At 36.9% G+C, this 18,308-nt stretch overlaps 1 protein-coding gene across 1 annotated transcript in view; it reads left to right on the top strand.

Moving 5' to 3' along the window:
- CFAP91 (cilia and flagella associated protein 91) overlaps positions 1-18,308 on the top strand; it is a 58,098-nt gene that overhangs the window by 5,752 nt on the left and 34,038 nt on the right. Inside the window, exons 3-7 of the mRNA XM_019729664.3 lie at positions 801-958; positions 1,740-1,823; positions 2,926-2,982; positions 9,316-9,497; positions 15,706-15,883. Coding sequence (XP_019585223.2) covers positions 801-958; positions 1,740-1,823; positions 2,926-2,982; positions 9,316-9,497; positions 15,706-15,883 — 659 coding nt within the window. The remainder of the gene's footprint in view (positions 1-800; positions 959-1,739; positions 1,824-2,925; positions 2,983-9,315; positions 9,498-15,705; positions 15,884-18,308) is intronic.

Below are 18,308 nucleotides of genomic sequence, written 5' to 3'. Positions count from 1 at the left end.
AATTTATTTCAATGGGAAAAGTAATATATGTCTGTATTAAAACAATTCAAGAAGTACAAAAGCGTATACAGTATGAAGTAAATTCTAACCCCCTGCCCCCTTCATAAAATCATCTGTTGTCATCAGTTTTTGGGGTATCCTTCTGGAGATATTCTATGCGTATACCAATAACCCTCCTTTCTGTACCATATACACTCTTTTGTACCTTTTAAAAATGTTTACAGGGGGCCGGCCCTGTGGCTCAGGCGGTTAGAGCTCCGTGCTCCTAACGCGGAAGGCTGCCGGTTCAATTGGGCTCTCAACCACAAGGTTGCCAGTTCAATTCCTCGAGTCCCCCAAGGGATGGTGGGCAGCGCCCCCTGCAACTAAGATTGAACACGGCACCTTGAGCTGATCTACCACTGAGCTCCCAGATGGCTCAGTTGGTTGGAGCCCCCGGCTCTCAACCACAAGGTTGGCAACCTGCCAGTTCGATTCCTCAACTCCCGCAAGGGATGGTGGGCTGTGCCCCCTGCAACTAGAAAATGGCAACTGGACCTGGAGCTAAGCTGTGCCCTCCACAGCTAAGACTGAAAGGACAACAACTTGAAGCTGAACGGCACCCTCCATAACTAAGATTGAAAGGACAAAAACTTGACTTGGAAAAAAAAAAAAGCCTGGAAGTACACACTGTTCCCCAATAAAGTCCTGTTCCCCTTCCCCAATTAAAAAAAAATGTTTACCATATAAGTAAAATATTTTAGAAAATCTGATGGTATAATTTTGTCCTTTTTCTCCTTGCCTCTCCGTCCTAACATTAGAAAAAAGTTCCCAGATTTAGAACCATGTTCAGTAATCTGATCCATCATCCACGATATTCTCTATATTGGAGCAAGGCAGATCCCGTGCCATCGTTCATCAGCCGGGAATGGAAAGGACATGGGGAGAAACATAGAGAAGTCCTCCGGCAACTTGTCGCGTAAGTGTCAAGTAGCTTCAACTGCTGCTTTATGTTCTTCATGAATGCATTTTTCTTATTAAAATACTTATTTATTCTGCATTATTTTAAAATGTACAATTGTAATGTTATACCTAGGCCATTGACCCCAAATTCTCTCCCTTAACCCCTTTGACCGAAACAAGCCTGATTCAGGAGCAATGGTTATAGGTTTATTGGTTAGTAGATGTTCTCAGAAGGTTGGCGTGATTTAATATATACATATATTAAATGACATCTTGCCACCAAAGATTGAGGTGACTGAATTTGTTATTCCTTTGGTCCCTCTTAGAAATTGCAAGTGTACTTTTCTGCTAGTATCTAAATGTGTTTTTTGGAGACTTGTAGCCAAAGCACCTTCAGAGACAAGTCTCTTGAATTCCTTATTCTTTTAATTATATTTACAAGTTATACCTAGTAAATTAAACAAAAATTCTACCCTTCAGCCTAGACATAAAAAGTTGCCTTTTAAAACTTTGTTATTCTCATGTGCTATTAATTAAAAGTGGGCATTTCTTTTTTTAATGTAGAATTTCATAAATTGGCTTTTTTCTTCACTTCTTGTTAGCTTCTGGTTTCCTGGCTCAGGGAAAGTAATTGTATCTCGTCTGAGATATAGATCAGTCAGATACGTGTTATAGAAGATTTTGCTCTCAATCCGAGATACCCTTGTATCTCCTAATTTATAGAGATGGAAATATTAAATAGAAATTATATTTGGCAATTATATGTTAGACTTGAATGTTTTCCTGCTTCGTTTTAGAACTGATGCTTCTTTTAAGATTCCTAAAGAAGTTTATGAAGATCCTGATGTTACTGGAAAGAATCGCTATAAGTATTTTGAAAGGTAAAAAGTAATTACTAATGAATATGAACCCTGATATTATTAGAGAACCTCTTTATGCTAATGATAACAGCTAGCATTTTTAAGTGCGTGCATTGTGCCAGGCAACATATTATTAATTTTCACAACAGAATGTAGTATGAGATATATTATCCTCATTTAGCAGTAAGGAAGCTGAAACCAAGACAGGAGCAATAAATTGTTCAAGCTCATGTAAGTTAGCAAGTAGCAGAGCTGGAATTCCAACTGCCTGACTTCAGAGGTACTAAATTGCAAATAAGAATATATATTTGAGAACAAAATGAAGGCATCGTATGAAGTGATATAGTTGAGACACCATGAGAGTCATAATGCAGGGAAAATTGTTAAATGTGAGCAAATAGATGACATTGCTCTTTCTGTGAATGTTGTCAAAACCAACGCGGTCAAAACATTCACTTTGTTTCATTTTGTGATTAATACTCACGAGATTATCATATTCTCAGATCAAATTAAAATAAGATGAGGATTTCCCTGTAGGTCTTATCTGAGTTAGAAAAAAGTCTTGATCTATACAAGCTTCCTTGAGAAAGTAAATTTGTAATCCACGTTATTATTTATGAACAAACTCCTTACGGAAATTTTATGATGCTGACTTTTTCAGAGAAATGTTAAATTCTTTACATAGTAAACTCAACTCCTAGACGTTTTGGAGGAATTTTTTAAAAACTAAATCATTGGGAATTTCAGAATGCCTTAGGGAACTTGAGAAGTTGCTGGGAGCTAGCTAATGACCAGCTGAAGCCCAACCGACTATAAGGCACTGCTTCTCCAAGTGTATCTTGTTTACCATCTGTAGAGAAAACACTGGAATGTTTATTAAAAGTGCAGATTTCACTGGCTCTTATAGCCACTGATTCTCATGGGCTAGACTTGGGAATTTGCATTTTAAACAAGAATGTTCCTGTTTCTCAATGATTTTGTATGTGTCAAAAGTTTAAGGGTTACTGATATACAGGATATTCAAATTCACTGATTTTAAGGGATAAGTATTAAAATTGGAAGAAAGCTCAGAGTGCACATAATTCAAAAGTCCTACATGTTTGTGTTTTCCTTTCTCCCCCAGGCCTTTCCTTCCATTCTACCAACAGGTGCCACTCAATGTTGTTTTTGCAACAACCAAGTAAGTAACCATTATTTTAAAACTGTTTTTTTCTAGTTCATTTTTTTATTGTTTGTTTCCATATTTGTTTCCAGAAGATAGCTTTCTAAATCAACATTTTTCAAACTTTGAATCACAAACCATTAGAATGTCATGAAATCTGCTAGTGGGTCACGAGCAGCATTTTGAAAAATGAAATAGAATTGAAAATAACCAAAAGCATCAGACATATTGAAGATAAGTTGTTTTGTATTTATATTTGTTTTGGATAGATATATACATATATATAATGGTTATGATGTTCAATGTATTTCTTATTATGAGTTATGATAAAAATAAAAGGTGAAAAATCCTTTAATGTTCTCTTTTGCTTCCCTGAAACACACACTTAGTTTTTTCACATTTAACATAACACGTTTTTTTAAACATTTTATCAAGAAAACTAATCAGTCATGAAATATTTTTTGAATAGTAGAATTTTATAATTTAATAATCAATTACCTAACCTATGTACAAGTCAATGTGGTATACAAAGATAAATAAAACATGGTTTCTGTCCCACAAGGAAGTAAACCAGGGTGAGAAGGCAGCAACGGACAAGGGCTGAATCTGGGATTAATCTGCAGTTCCCCAGTCTTTTGTTTTAGGATAATGCAGAAGGTTAGGTAGAATGTCCCATTAAAAATCTAAGTTTTGCTGTACTCTTTCCTGTGTCAAAACTTAATATTTCTGTAAGAGAAAAAACCAAACATAGTTATTCATGAAACGATCAAGAAAAGAAACCTTTTCTAAGATCTCAAATTTCTCAATAGAAATTTAGACAGGGCTTGGCTTTCTTTTTTTTTTTTTTTTTTTAAAGAACAGAAATTTATTTTCTCACAGTTCTGGAAGCTGGAAGTCCAGGGTCAAGGTGCCAGAGGGTTGGTTTCTTCTGAGGCCTCTGTCTTTGGCTTGTAGATGGCTGCCTTCTGCTGTGTCCTCACATGGTCTTCTCTGTATGTGTGTACATGGTGTCTCTTCCTCTTCTAATAGTTGATATCCAATTTCAAAGCCTTGTGATCAGAGAATATGCATGGTATGATTTCAATCTTCTTAAATTTGTTGAGACTGATTTTATGTCCCAATATATGGTCTATCCTTGAGAATGTTCCGTGTACACTAGAAAAGAATGTATAGTCTGATGTTTTAGGATGAAGTGCTCTATAAATGTCAATTATGTCCATTTCATCTAATGTGTCATTTAAGGCTACTATTTCGTTATTTATTTTCTGTTTGGATGATCTATCCATAGCTGTCAATGATGTATTTAAGTCCCCTAGTATAATTGTGTTTTGGTCAATTTCTCCCTTTAGTTCTGTTAGTAGTTGCTTGGTGTATTTCGGTGCTCCCTGATTGGGGGCATAAATAGGGCTTGGCTTTCAAACAAGCATTTAAGGGATATGGTTACTCCTAATGATATATCATCTTATGAATAGGGTATATGTTATAAGATGTCTGTGATCCTCAAGATAACTGCCAATTATGATCCCAATTCTCCTTGGATTTTTAAAACTATATGGACACCTTTGGCGCTTCCATAGATGGAGAATAGATTGCCTGCTCTCCCCCTAGACAGAGCATCTTCGTGTGGTGTCAGTTTACCTGGGAATAGCTGCAGACTTGTTTCCCATAAAATGCTTTGTATGAGCAAAGTGGGAGCTATGAGATAAGTGGATCCCTATAGATACCTTGGGTAATTCTTTAAAAGCAGGCTCACTGAATCACCTGCTTTGGAGGTCTTAATTACATCAGGTCTAAAAGTTGTTCAGTTAATTGTGGGGAGTTCTGAGGTCTACAGTGATGAACTTTGGACCCTCCCTCTCCTTCATAAATAACTGTGACATAAGGGATATAGATTCCCTCTGAGAGTTAAACCAGTTGCCACTCTGGATAGTCTCTATCTTTCTTAGACATGTCTAAAGAATGAATCAGTATCCCTGAGTGAAGTTAACTCTGGAATTCTGGCAGGGTTGAGTGTCTGAGAAGTGAGGATAATTTCACCTTATGTTAGCAGGGATGCGCTTGTCTGGGGGCCCGCTGGGGACCACTTCTCTAGCCACACCCTTTTCATGGAGTCATAACTTTGGATTCTTTGGATCCTCTGGGAGAAGAGGATAAAAAGCTAATATTTTTTTAAAAGTTCAATGGTGGTTTCCAGTTCCACATGTAAGGAGCTTAGAAGTTGCCACTCTGTCCTAACAACAAGTAAAAAAGCTGAAAAAATGGAAAAATTAGTAATTTTTCTTGGATCCATAAGAGAGAGTAGGATGAAGGGCAAACAGCTGCTCCAAGGTCAGAGAGACAGACCGGCAAATACGGGGAGTAATAGCTTCTCAGAACAGAGATTCATGAATGGAAACTGCCCTGGGAACCAGTCCCAGGTAGGAAAACCTGAACTATAATTGACAAATTGCTGGAGGCTCAGTGTGGAAAATTCTGAGAATCAAAAACTCGAGGGAGACCCAGTCATAGGGAGTTCCCACAACCTTGTGAGATTTACTTCCAGGAGTTCAACCACATTCTTATAATGAATATTAGAGAAAAATCCTCTCATGCTTCTGGCAGGGGAAAAGGAAAAGAAACCATTTTGAAATATGCCAGAGTATTCTGTTCTTCTTAACAAGGTTAGCCCTCAGTAAAAATTAGTTAACCTGAGCCTAACCTCCTGTGGTATTACCAGAGCCTAACTGACCTGGAGGAAGGGAAATAACCAACTCCAGCTCCCTCTAGCCATCTGCCTTACCTAATGGGGAAGAAAAAAAACTGAGAAACAATTATGAAGTTCACAGTCCAGAGGCACAGGCTCACTAAAAGACTGAGACCCAATTATAGGACAATATAATGCTTCCCCTCCCCCTACACCTTACTACCATATTACTAAAGGCCTATTTACAGTAGTTCTTCTTGCCTAACACATCGTGTCTAGCTGTCAAGTAATTACAAGGCATACTGAAAAGCAAAAAACATAATTTGAAGAATTAGCATAAGCATACGAACCACACATGGCAGGGATGTTAGAATGATCAAACCAGGGATTTGAAACAACTATGATTAACATGCTAAGGGCTCCTCAGATGGATAAGGTATACAGCATGCAAGATCAGATAGGCAATATAAACAGAGAGATGAAAATCCTAAGAAAGAACTGAAAAAAAGAAGCTAGAGATAAAAAACACTGTAACAGAAATGAAGAATGCCTTTGATGGGCTCATTATAGACTGGACATGGCTGAGGAAAAAAAATCTCTGAGATAGAGGGTATATTCATAGAAACCTCTAAAACTGAAAAGCAAAGGGAACAAAGATAGCAAAGACTGAAAAAAAATGTACAGAATATCCAAGAACTGTGAACAACTACAAAGGTGTAACATGTGTAATGGGAATACCAGGAAAGGAAAGAGAGAAAGGAACAGAAGAAATATTTGAAACAATAATGACTGAGAATTTCCCCAAATTAATGTCAGACACCAAACTACAGAGTCAGTAAGCTCAGAGAACACAAAGCAGGATAAATGCCAAAAAAGAAAACTATGCCAAGGCATACTATATTCAAACTAATGAAAATCAAAGATAAATTTCCAACAGAAGCCAGAGAACAAGAATACCTTATCTATAAAGAAACAAAGGTAAGAATTACATCTTTTCAGAAATCATGCAAGCAAGAAGAGAGAGAAGTAAAAATTTAAATTGTCTTTAAAAAAATACAAACGTTCAGTGGTGTGCATACTAACAGAACAGTATTTGTTAGCTTTGTGTAGCCAGCCCCTCTTTGTGTGTAGTTTTGTTGGAGTTGGAAGGGGAAATTTAGAAGACTATGGTTGTAGCTTATAGTGCATGGTCCTGGTGCCTGGGGTGGTAGTGGAGGAGGAAGGGCCTGTGTTGAGGGAATGGAGAAGCCGTGGCACCTGTAAGGACACCAGAGCCAGAGTGAATGAGCCTCCGGACAGGATCCAGGACGAAGCAGGGCTCACGCCCAAGAGGGATCAGATGTGGGGTCAGAAGGTTTTGGGTCCTGATTGAGGTTGGGGAGAGGTGGGAAAGAAATCATTCACTGCCCTTTCTTCTTCACATTTTACTCTTCCCTCATCCAACTGGAACGGAGAAAAAAGCATAGGTTGGGGGAAAAATATCCAATTAGATAGGAAAGAAACTGTATTAAGTTACCATAGGACTTCTGTGAAATTAGCATTTCTCCTTCACATCCTCTATTCGGACTGACCTGGAAGGATTCTAAGTCATTAGAAAGCTTAGTCAGAAGGAGTCATTAGACTTTATTGTAATCTAAGCACATTTGATATGATGGTTCAAATGTGTAATTATTTAATTTGGAAAACAAGAATTTATTCTCTTGACTTGAGCTAATGGTGTTGTAATAATATTCATATGGTCTGGAATGATATAAAGCTGATTTGAAGTTATTTCCTTAAGTAGAACTTTTGTAATAGAATAATTTCTGCTGAAAACACAAGAAACTATAAATACGATGTTGTCTACATATGTTAGAAATTCATAGCAACTGCTGAAAAATTATTTCAATATCCATTAGAATTCAGCATTAAAAAGAATTTAACGTACTGTTCCAGCACAGGTAGAACCTCCAAATAGGTGTTTCTTTCTAGCTGGCTTGGGGTGCATTTTTCTTAGAGCTAAACTATGATTGCTGTGCTCATATATCAGCATCTCCCATTATCTTTGACTAGTTTTCAAAATGGAAATCTCTTTTTTTGCCATTATATTTAGTTGTTTATTGTTCATGTAATTTAACCAGTTCTTCTACCAACTAGAAAAAATATTTTCTTTTAAATGGAAGTATACCTCTTATTTTAAAAGTAGTACATGTTCAGGTTAAAAAAAAAAGTAAAATTCAGACAATTATAAATATGAAAAAAACATTCTCTCTGTTATCCTACTATCCAGAAATAATTGCTGTGATTATTTTATTGTATACCATCTAGGCATTTTTTTATGCACAAAAACAGTTTTTAAAAACATAAAAATGTACTTCTATGCATACTGCTGTATAGAGTGTCCCTTTTTTTCTACTTTGCATGGAATCATGGACATTTTTGTATGTTCATAAATATAGATTACTTTGTTACTGTTTAACAATTGTTATTTTAACCAGTTCTATTGATGCTGATCATTTACATTCGCAATTTTTACTCTTATGAGACTTTATGAACATATTTTCATATGTCTTTGTACACTTGTCCAATTATTTCCTAGAATAAATTCCTAGGAGTACAATTGCTGGGGCAAAAAGGTATTTTAAGGGTTTGATATATATTTCTCATTTCCCTGTTAGTTGGGTTGTACCTGTTCGTATTTCCATGAACAGTTTATGAGAATGCCTGTTTCTTTAAAACTTCATCAACGCTAGGTACTTTCAATCTTTTAAATCTTTGCTTATGTGATATAATAAAATAGCATCTTGCTGTTTTAATTTACTTTTCTTTGCTTGCTAGTTATGTCATTATCTTTTCATATGTTTTTTTTAGAAGTTTTACTTTCTATTTTGTGAATTGTCCTTTACCTGGTTTTCTGTGGGTATTTAACTGTCTTGTTGGTTACCAAGGGCTTTTTTATAGAGAGAGGCTGTTTAATTTTTATCATGTATATTGTAAAATCTATTTCCAAGTGTACCATTCACATTTTAAATTTGTTTATGTAATTTGAGGTATAGAAGTTTCAACTGAAACTTAATTCTATCGATCATTTCCTTTTATAGTTTCTGGCTTTTGAGCCATGCTTAAAAAGACTTTTCACTCAAAGATGATTTATTTACTTATGCTTCCTATTAGTACTTTTATAGTCTTGTTTTTACATTAAATGCTTTAAATTATCTGGAATTAATTTTTGTGCAAGGAATGAAGTTTTCTTCTCTTTTTCCTGCTCCTATATTTGTATCTCTGAAGGGAAACAGCTAAAATTGGCTGTGTAACTAAAAGCAAAGAAGAAAGAAAACAGAGAAGTAGCAATTCTGAATAGACTCAGAAGTAACTCAGGACATCCTAGAATCTACCTTTTTTATAGTCTGTACTACAGCCCTGCCCAAGGATGTGCAGATATATAGGCACTTTTGTGTATAGACCTAGGTTTTTATACCCCTTCCGTTTCTTGGCAGAGGTGAGAATAACAAGGTGATTCTCTCAAGATTACGGGGCGTAATCCTGGTTACACTAGATTCATAACATTGTGCCTGTCAATGTTTAAGGGGAGAAAGGATTTAGTGAAGTTCAATAATTTAATTTTATTTGATTATATGGTATAAGTGATTGTATGAGGTTTTTATTTTTGAAATAATTTTCCCTTTTAGGATGGAGCCATACACATTTCCTCCTTCTTCTGCTAAGTACCCACCCATCTTTTCGAAGTACACCGTGGGCACCCAGACTGATTATCGTGATGCCGAAGTTCAAACAGATCCGTATTCTCCAGAATATGTAGTGTGTCAGGATTCAATCCCTGAACTCTTGACCCTGGCTACTCTGACTTGGGGTGAGTTGGTAATTCTCTTGAATATTTGCAGATGACAATCCTGATAACCATGCTGGCTATTGAGTTCCAGGAAATCGAGAGCACATAGAGACAACTATGGTTTAAAATTTTGCTGTTTAAAGTATCTTGCTCAGTAGAGCTACTTCATAGACTCATACTTTTTCTGCTACTTTTGTTCAAAGAGAGCTGCACCCTTTTCATTGTAAGGAGGCTTATTGCGTGTGACCCCTGAAGCTGAAGTTATATTTTGGCTGAGCTGTTTTCCCAATCCATATTCCTTATTTTTAATTAAATGTATGGGGGTAACATTGGTTAATACATTATATAATTTTCAGGTATACAAGATTATAATCCGACATCTGTGTCTAATTATAAAAGTCTAGTTTCCTTCCGTTGCCATATATTTGATCTTCTTTACCCACTTCTCCCTCCTCCTACCCCTTTTTTTCTCTGGTAACCACCTTTCTGTTGTCTGTATATATGAGTTTGTTTTTGTTTGTTTCATTAGTTTGTTTGTTACTTTTTGTTTTATATTCCACATATGAAAAAGGAACCCTCATACACTGTTAGTGGGAATAGTAAAGCCACTATGGAAAACAGTATGGAGGTTCCTAAAAAAAAATTAAGAATAGAAATGCTATATAATCCAGCAATTCGTCTTCTTGCTTTTACATATATATATGAAAACACTTATTCATAAAGATATATGTACTCCTATGTTCATTGCAACATTATTTACTATAGCCAAGACATGGAAACAACCAAAGTGTCCATTGATGGATGATTGTATAAAAAAGATGTCACACACACACACACACACACACACACACACACACACACACACTGGAATACTACTTAGCCATAAAAAAGAGGGAATATTGCCATTTGTGACAACCTGGGTGGATCTTGAGAGTATTATGTTAAGTGAAATTGGTCAGTCGGTTTAATTTTGTGGTTGCTTTGCTGACTACTCACTTTCCTACTCTCACCGTTTCTCCCACTGAATCAATTCCTTTTCATTAAGCAATCCATACTCCTTCTTTATACATAAACCTTTTTTGAGTGTATTACAGAATGCATTTTTCAACATATGTATAATATTATCTTACTCTGCCAGATTAACTTGGAATTTATCAAAGCTCTCTTGCATAGCTTATCGGATGATTTGGATATCTTTGATTTTATCTCTGAAATGCTGATATCTCTCAGCTCTTAGAAAGTCACTTTTATAATGTAATAAAATCTGGCCTAAACCTATATTATGTGAAACAATAAAAATTAATAAGAGGGACCTTTAGAAATTGTGACTTAAACTTGCCTATTAAAAAACATTCTTGGGTTGGATTAATAAAAACCCAGCAAAAACAGCTTGCTATTTATAAAATAGCACTGAAACTTTGAAAATAAATAGGTGGAAAAATGTACTGATAGCTCACCCACGGAAAGTTGATGTCATAGTATTAATATTAGACCAAAGTTAATCAGAAAAACACTAAAAGGGAAAATGAAGGACATGAAATAGTTATAAAAGGAGTCATCTACTAGAAGATGTATTTGTCATGAACTTGTACGTACCCTACATAGACTCAAATATATAAAGCAAAAATTGACTGAATCACAAGGAGAAATGGACAAATCCCTATTCATATGGATTTTAATGGTCGTTTTCAGATGAAGCTGTCAAAAGTCTGTAAAGTTTAAGCAATTTGAACAAGATGATTAAAGTGCGTCACATAAAAGAATTTGTGTGTGGTAGGCCATGGCCAGACCTGCTGTAGATCTGGCAATGCATTAAGGAATTGAATGTAGAAATACTTGACTGTAGCATTGCAAGGAAATAATAATGGTTCTGGGCTCCTTTGACCTGGCAGATTCCTCACTCTACATTTATAGTCATTTGACTTATGAGAAAGACGCCACTGTAATTCAGTCGGACAAAGGAGGTCTTTTCAATAAATGGTGATGAAACAATTAGATATTCATGTGCAAAAAAACCAAACTTTAATTCTGATTCCTACTTCGATGCAGTTCCTGTAAAGAACCCAACAGGGTGTGTGTGTGTGTGTGTGTGTGTGTGTGTGTGTGCGCGCGTGTGTGTAAATTGATAACCTGATTCTAAAATTAATATGGAAATGTGAAAGTTTCAGAATTAGCCACGGCAAATGTAAAGAAACAGAGCAATATATACTTCCAGATGTAAACTACTATGAAGCTGTAATAATTAAAGAGTGTGGCATATTCTCAAAGATAGATGAATAGATCATTGTTACAGAATAGAGTCCAGAAATTAACTCGCAGATAAATATCATCTGACTTAAGACAAAGAGGACACTGCAGTGCAATTGGGGAAAAAATGATCTTTTCAATGCATGATACTGAGTCAATTAGATCATCTTGAAAAAAGTGACTCGATTCTTACTTCACACCACAAACCAAAATCAAGATGTTAAATGTGAAAGATGACACAATAACACTTTTAGAAGGAAACTTAAGAGAATATTTTCATGACCTTGGGTAGACAATGATTTTGTTACATAGGACGAAAAATGCTAACCATACAGGGAAAAATGAGAAATTAGATCACATTAAAATTAAGAGCTTCTAGTCAACAAAACACACATTAAGATAGTGAAAAGGCAAGCCACAGATTGGGAGAAGATATTTGCAATAGCTGTATATGACAGAAGACTCATAACTAGAACACATAAAGAAATCCTAAAAATCAATAAGAAAAAGACAACCCAATAGAAAAATGAGCAAGTGATGTGAGCAGGCACTTAATTCAAAAGGATTTTCAAATTGCCAGTTAACATATGAAACAATGTTCGACTTGATTAGTTGCATCAGGGAAATGCACATTAAAACCCTGAGGTGATACTACTACACACATACCAGAAAAGCTAATATTGAAAAGATTGACATTACCAAGTGGTGATAAGGATTTGTAGCAAAGACAATTTCATATACTGCATGTATATATTACAACCATGTTTTTGAAAATTGGTCGTATCTTCTAAAGCTGAACACTCATACCTCTGACCCAGGAATTTCATTCCTAGCTATATACCAAAGAGAAGCGAGTACTTAGTTCTACTAACAGAAATGCATGTGAATATTCACCAAAACCCAAGTGCGAGAAAATTCATAGCAGCACTATTCATAATAACTCCAAACTAAAAACAACCCAAATATCCGTCAACCATAGAATGGATGAATAAAATACAGCATATTCACATAATGGAATACTATATATAATAACAATGGTAATGAAAGTACAAACTACATGTAACCAGATGGGTGAATCTCACATATGTAATGCTGAGCAAAAGAAGTAAGATAAAAAAGAGTATGTACACTTTGATTCTATTTATATAGAGCTCAAAACCTATCAGAACTAAATTAATATGTTAGGAATCAGGATGGTGGTTATGCTTGTGTTGCCACGCAGCAGCCTACCGGTCTGTCTCCATGTACCTGCCCTTAAAGAAAGGAGAGTCTGTGAGACGGATCCTTTCAGGGACTTTGCTTCACCTTTGTGCTTGTACCTTATGTCTCCCTGTTTGGCCCCAAAGATGACTGGACAGTCAAAGACGGGTACGACTTTCTATGTGGAAAGCAACCTAAGACCGGGGCAGTCAAGTAGGGACCCACTGGAGAACTCACGGGGTTCACAGAGGTGGGCACAGCCCCCCCCCCACCTTCCCCTGGCTAAGGAAAGCCTCAGCCTCCGTGGCTGCATTCCTTCCCAAAACCTGCAAGGGAAGAGATTCAATGGTGTGCTCGCCATCTATTCATATGCATATAGGTTTTGTCCCTTGGGGAAGTACAGACATCACCTGCAGGCAAGGGTGATTGGCTTGAATCAGTTTCCTATTATAATATATAGGATTCACAGATCTTGAGACTGACAAGCTTTATCTCCTTTACTTCCCCACCTAATTAATAAAAGCTAATGCTCTGGCCCAATTAGGCGCGTCCAGTCCTTGAGGCTGCACGTCCCTTGGCCGAGCTTTAGCTTAAATTCTACTCATGGCTACTGACTTTTCTTAACCCTGCGCAGCCCTCCTTGCTCCCCACAACTCTCATCGCGCGGGATGCGACATGCTTGAGGCAGGAAGAGATGGGAGGTAGTATGATGGGCAATCTAAGGTTCTAGTAATATTCTGTTCCTTGATCTGGTTATGTGGAATGTTTATTTGTGTACCTTTCTGCATGTATGTTATACATTAATAAAATGTGTACATGAAAATAAGTGAAAAATAGTGATAGTGGAAAAGGTTGACACTATAAGCACTAAGAAAAAAAGTATTAAGTGTTTACTATGTGCCAAGAACTGTTCCAAGTGCTGTACATTTTTAATGAAGATTAACTTATTTAATCTTCTTAATTGAATAATGAAATTTAAATCAGAAATTAATACTATAGAGCTTTGAAAAGGCAAAAGAAATGGTCATTAGGACCATAAAGGAACTTTTTGAATAAAGATTAATAATATAGCTAAACCTCTTATAAGAAACATTAAGACAAAAGATGGAAGATGCTAATAAACAGTATTAGGATTGGAAGAGGGACATAACTACAGAGTAAATTATTTAAGAACTATAAGAGAAGACTATACATATTTTGCCCTATATTTTAAAACTTAGATAAATTATAAAAATTTTGAAGATAATATATATTAATTTAAGTTGGTTTCAAGAAGATATAGCAAACCTGAATAGAATAACTATAGAAATTGAGTTGGTAAAAAAAAAAAAAAAAAAGTCCTTTTAAGAGCACCAGGCCTTAACAGTTTTAAAGGTAAGTTTACCACTCCTTTAAGGAATACATAAGCTTTGTTTTATACAAATTGTTCCAGAAAAAAGAAAGAGAAAATAAAAGTTAATTTATTCATTTTATGAAGCTAGTATAACCTTGATTTGAAAACTGAATAAAGATAATACTAGAAAGGAAAATTACAGGGCCGTCTCACATATGAAGAAAATGCAAAAATTCTAAGTAAAATACCAGCAATCAAATCTTTCAGTACTTAAAAAGGATAACTTGTCATAACAAGTGGTTTAGTCACATAAATTCAAGTTTAATACAATATCAGAAAATAAACCGATGTAATTCACCATTTTAACAGAAAATATAGAAAAAATGCTTCAATAGATGTGGAAAAAGTGTTTGATAACATTCAGGACTCATTCATGATGTAAACTCTGGGATCTGAAGGAAATGTGAGTAACTTAATAAAAGGTATCTACCACAGCCTTCAATAAACATAATACTAAAGGTGAAACTTGAGAAGCTTTTATCCATGAAGGAAACGACAATGATCCCTTCATCACCACTATTATTCAGCAATGCAGAGAAGATCCCAGCCCAGAGCGTATTAAGTTAGGCTATGACCCCTCTCCCTCAGGGACATTTTTGTATGTGGTAATGATTAGGAAGGGCTCCTGGCATTTAGTACGTGGGTGGGGTTTAAGGGATAGGCAGGCATGGATGTTAAACATCCTGTCCTGGGGGGGGGGAGGCAGCCCATAAACCAAATAACTGTCCAATATGGCAATAATAGCGCTCCGGTTAGAAATACTGAGTCAGTGCAGTAAGATAAGAGAAAAAAATGAGGTTTGAGGATTAGCAAGAAGGAAAACTATCTTTAGTTACAGACAATGTGCTCATTTAGAAATTCAAATAAAATAAATGATCAGAAGAACTTGAGTTCGACAAGGTAGCTGATTATGAAATCAGCATATAACGTTCAGTAGATTTCCTATAGATGAGCAATATCTAATTAGAAATATTGAAAAAAATAGTTTTTAATGCCAACAAGCAGCAAAGTACCTGGGTAACCACTTAATGAAAACATGTGCAAGGTGTTTATGGAAAAAGATATAAATGGTGACCTTCTGCAAGTTACTTTGACATTTCTCTGTATTTCAAAATTTAGATTTGTCCAAGATAGGGCATTTCCAGCTGTGATTATTCAGTAGTCCCATAATATTCTTCAAATACTTTCTAGCATCTTACACGCAACTAGAATGTCTTCTAGCTAAATTAACAAGAAGCAGTGCAGGGTTACAGCTGTGAGGCACATCTGGAGGATATTTCCCGGTACCATTCCGTCTTGTCATAACCTTGAATTTAAAGAGGACAGGAACTGAGAGGGAGTAAATGAGTTTGTCCATGTTTTTCTAAAGTATTTTGCTTCATCCTCCAGGTCGAGGTCTCCCAGCAGGACAAGCTGAGGTAGAGATGATAGAACGTGCCCGGGAGAAGAGAGCTTGGGAAGCCACTCTTCCCTCTCTGAGTGACGCCTCCCAGGCTGAGAAGAGGAGAAGGATGATAAATGCAATGGAGAGGAAGGAGTGGGCCTTCAGAGAGCAGGAGATTGAAAAGTAGGTTCTCCATCACCCAGACAACTGTTCCTGCACAATGGAAGTAATGTTAACACTTTGTATCTGTAAAGCATTTTACCAAATGTATAGGTTTAAAAATAATCCTCAGCCTATAGAGATAGGAAATTGGGTTTCTGGCTCTTTCAGGAATAATGACACTGTAATTTTCTCTCCATTAATATAAAAATGTATAGTGCCCTCTTTGTGTGTGAAGTTCAGCGTGGAACCCAGATCTGAGCAATTCCCTCAATGCACCTCTGATTCTTCTCTTCCCTTTTTTCTTTAGTATCTGGTCTAGACTGTCACAGAATCCCACTGAGTTTTGCAAACTGTCTTTCAAACTGTCCCTTGCTGTTCCTTCCCAGTGCCACTATCCCTGGGCCTTGGCCTTCTTTACAGGCATCAAACAGCCTCCTAGCTGATCCTCTCTTATTCCCCTGGTACCCGAGTCACAGTAAGGACACCTGGAGTTCTCGCTACAGCTATTGAGGCATTTTCTATTTAAAAGCCAAATTGTGGAATTTTTCAATTAAGAGATGAGCTCACGGCTCATAAATAACCGTCTGCTTAGGTACTTCTGGTTGCATTTTCAGTCACGTTCACTGATGTATTTTCAGTAATTGAGGTTGTCTCTGGAATATGTAGAAATGATGAGAACCAAAAAATGACAACTTCCTAGCAGGAGAGAAGGGAAGAGATCTCGCGGAGGTTGTCCTTTGTTCCAAGCCCGGCAGAGGCACTTTGGTGCTGGGAGCAAAGCTGCCGAGGTTGCTAACGGTGTTGCTTACATACAAGAATGTTAGGGACAAAGAGGGTCAGGGACTCAGTGTGGTTCTGAATTCAAAGTATGTTTATCTTTTTGCAACACCTTCTGATGAGCTCTGAATCGGGACTGTGTGGTGTTTCGGTAAAAACTTGCAATTTTATAGAAAATAGTGTTTGAAGCAAAGTAGGTATCAGATATTCAATCCTGTCTGCAGAAATTTAAATTTATTGCTGCAATTTGGAGAAGTATATTCTTGTCAGAAGGACATCAAAAATATCAAAAATAAATCTGGCCAGACTGAAGACATTATCTGAGAAAGTGAGTACTTTTGTTCAACTGAGGGTAATTTTAATAAACGTGTTTTGAGTCCCTCCTCTGTGCCAGGCTCTGTGCTGTGAGTTGGGGAAACTGGGATGAATAGGAAACTGCTATGTATTCCCTGACGTGGCTCCTTATGGTCCACTGGGGTGGGGGAAGGGAGGTTGGGTGGGCATGATGCAAAAGACCTTCACAGCAACAACTCTCAGGAAGGGTCTGTCAGGTGGTGTGCTGCTCTATCCACAAAGCGCTAGGGGAACCCAGGAGAGGGAATAATCAGTTCTGTTTGAGGTGCTCGGAGATTTGGGAAAACTACTGAGAGAAGGTAGCCTCTGAGCTGGGTGTTGCAGAGTAAGTAAGAAACCATCAGGTTTCACAGATAATGTGATAATATCAGTGATGATGATGATGATATTCATATAGCATGTAACACATATAGAGTGCTTACTATGTGCTGGAACCAAGTTTCAGTAATTCTCAAAGTGTGGTCCAAAGACCAGCAGCATCAGCATTATCTGGGAACTTGTTAGAAATGCGAATTCTCAGGCTCCATCCCAGACCTGCTGAATCAGGCCTCGGGCACAGCAATCTGTCGTAACAACCCTCCGATTATGTGATACATGCGCCAAGTTCAAGAACTACTGTTCTTGCACGTTGTATACATTAAATTATTTAATGCTTACAACAACCTAGCGGGATGGATACTATTATTATGTCCATTTCATGACATGAAATTGAGGTAAGTGATGAAGCTGAGAACTGAACCTAAGATTTCTAACTCTAGAGAGAAAGGTGACTGTTGCTGTGTGGCTTATTTTTAACAAATGCTCGGCTTGCCGTATTCACTTGTCACTATTTCCCCACCCGCCATGCATATTCAGTTTGAGAAGCCCCAGCAGCGGAGCTCTGTCTCTAGTCCTTTTGAGTCGAACATTCGTCTCCCTCTGCTGAGGCCTCACTTCTCTGTTGTCATCCTGACAAATCTCAATCCTTGTTTATCCTCCAGTCAGCTGAGTTAATGGCTTCTCTAAGAAAGCCCTCCCCACCAACCCGTTCCTCCCCGCTGACCAACTGGGACTAGCACTACACATAGATGCTCTGTCGTTTCTTTTTCCCATAGAAGTCTTTTCATTCTTCTGGTCTATTATTTATCTCCTTGTGTTGTAAATGTTGGTTTATATGCCTACTCCACTGCAACAGTGCTTCTGGAAAGGAGGCATTTTATCTTGTTCATCATTGTTGGTTCCCTGTGTGGCATATGGTGAGCACTTAATAAATATTTGGCAAATGAATGACTGACTAAATTACTGTGTGAATTTTGAGGTAGGTGTAAAATGTTCA

This window comes from Rhinolophus sinicus, chromosome 17 (assembly GCF_057876585.1).
Source record: "Rhinolophus sinicus isolate RSI-liver-muscle chromosome 17, RSI-T2T, whole genome shotgun sequence".
Lineage (NCBI taxonomy): Eukaryota > Metazoa > Chordata > Mammalia > Chiroptera > Rhinolophidae > Rhinolophus > Rhinolophus sinicus.
Note: the sequence above shows the minus strand (reverse complement) of the source record. Positions and strands in the feature narration are given on the sequence as shown.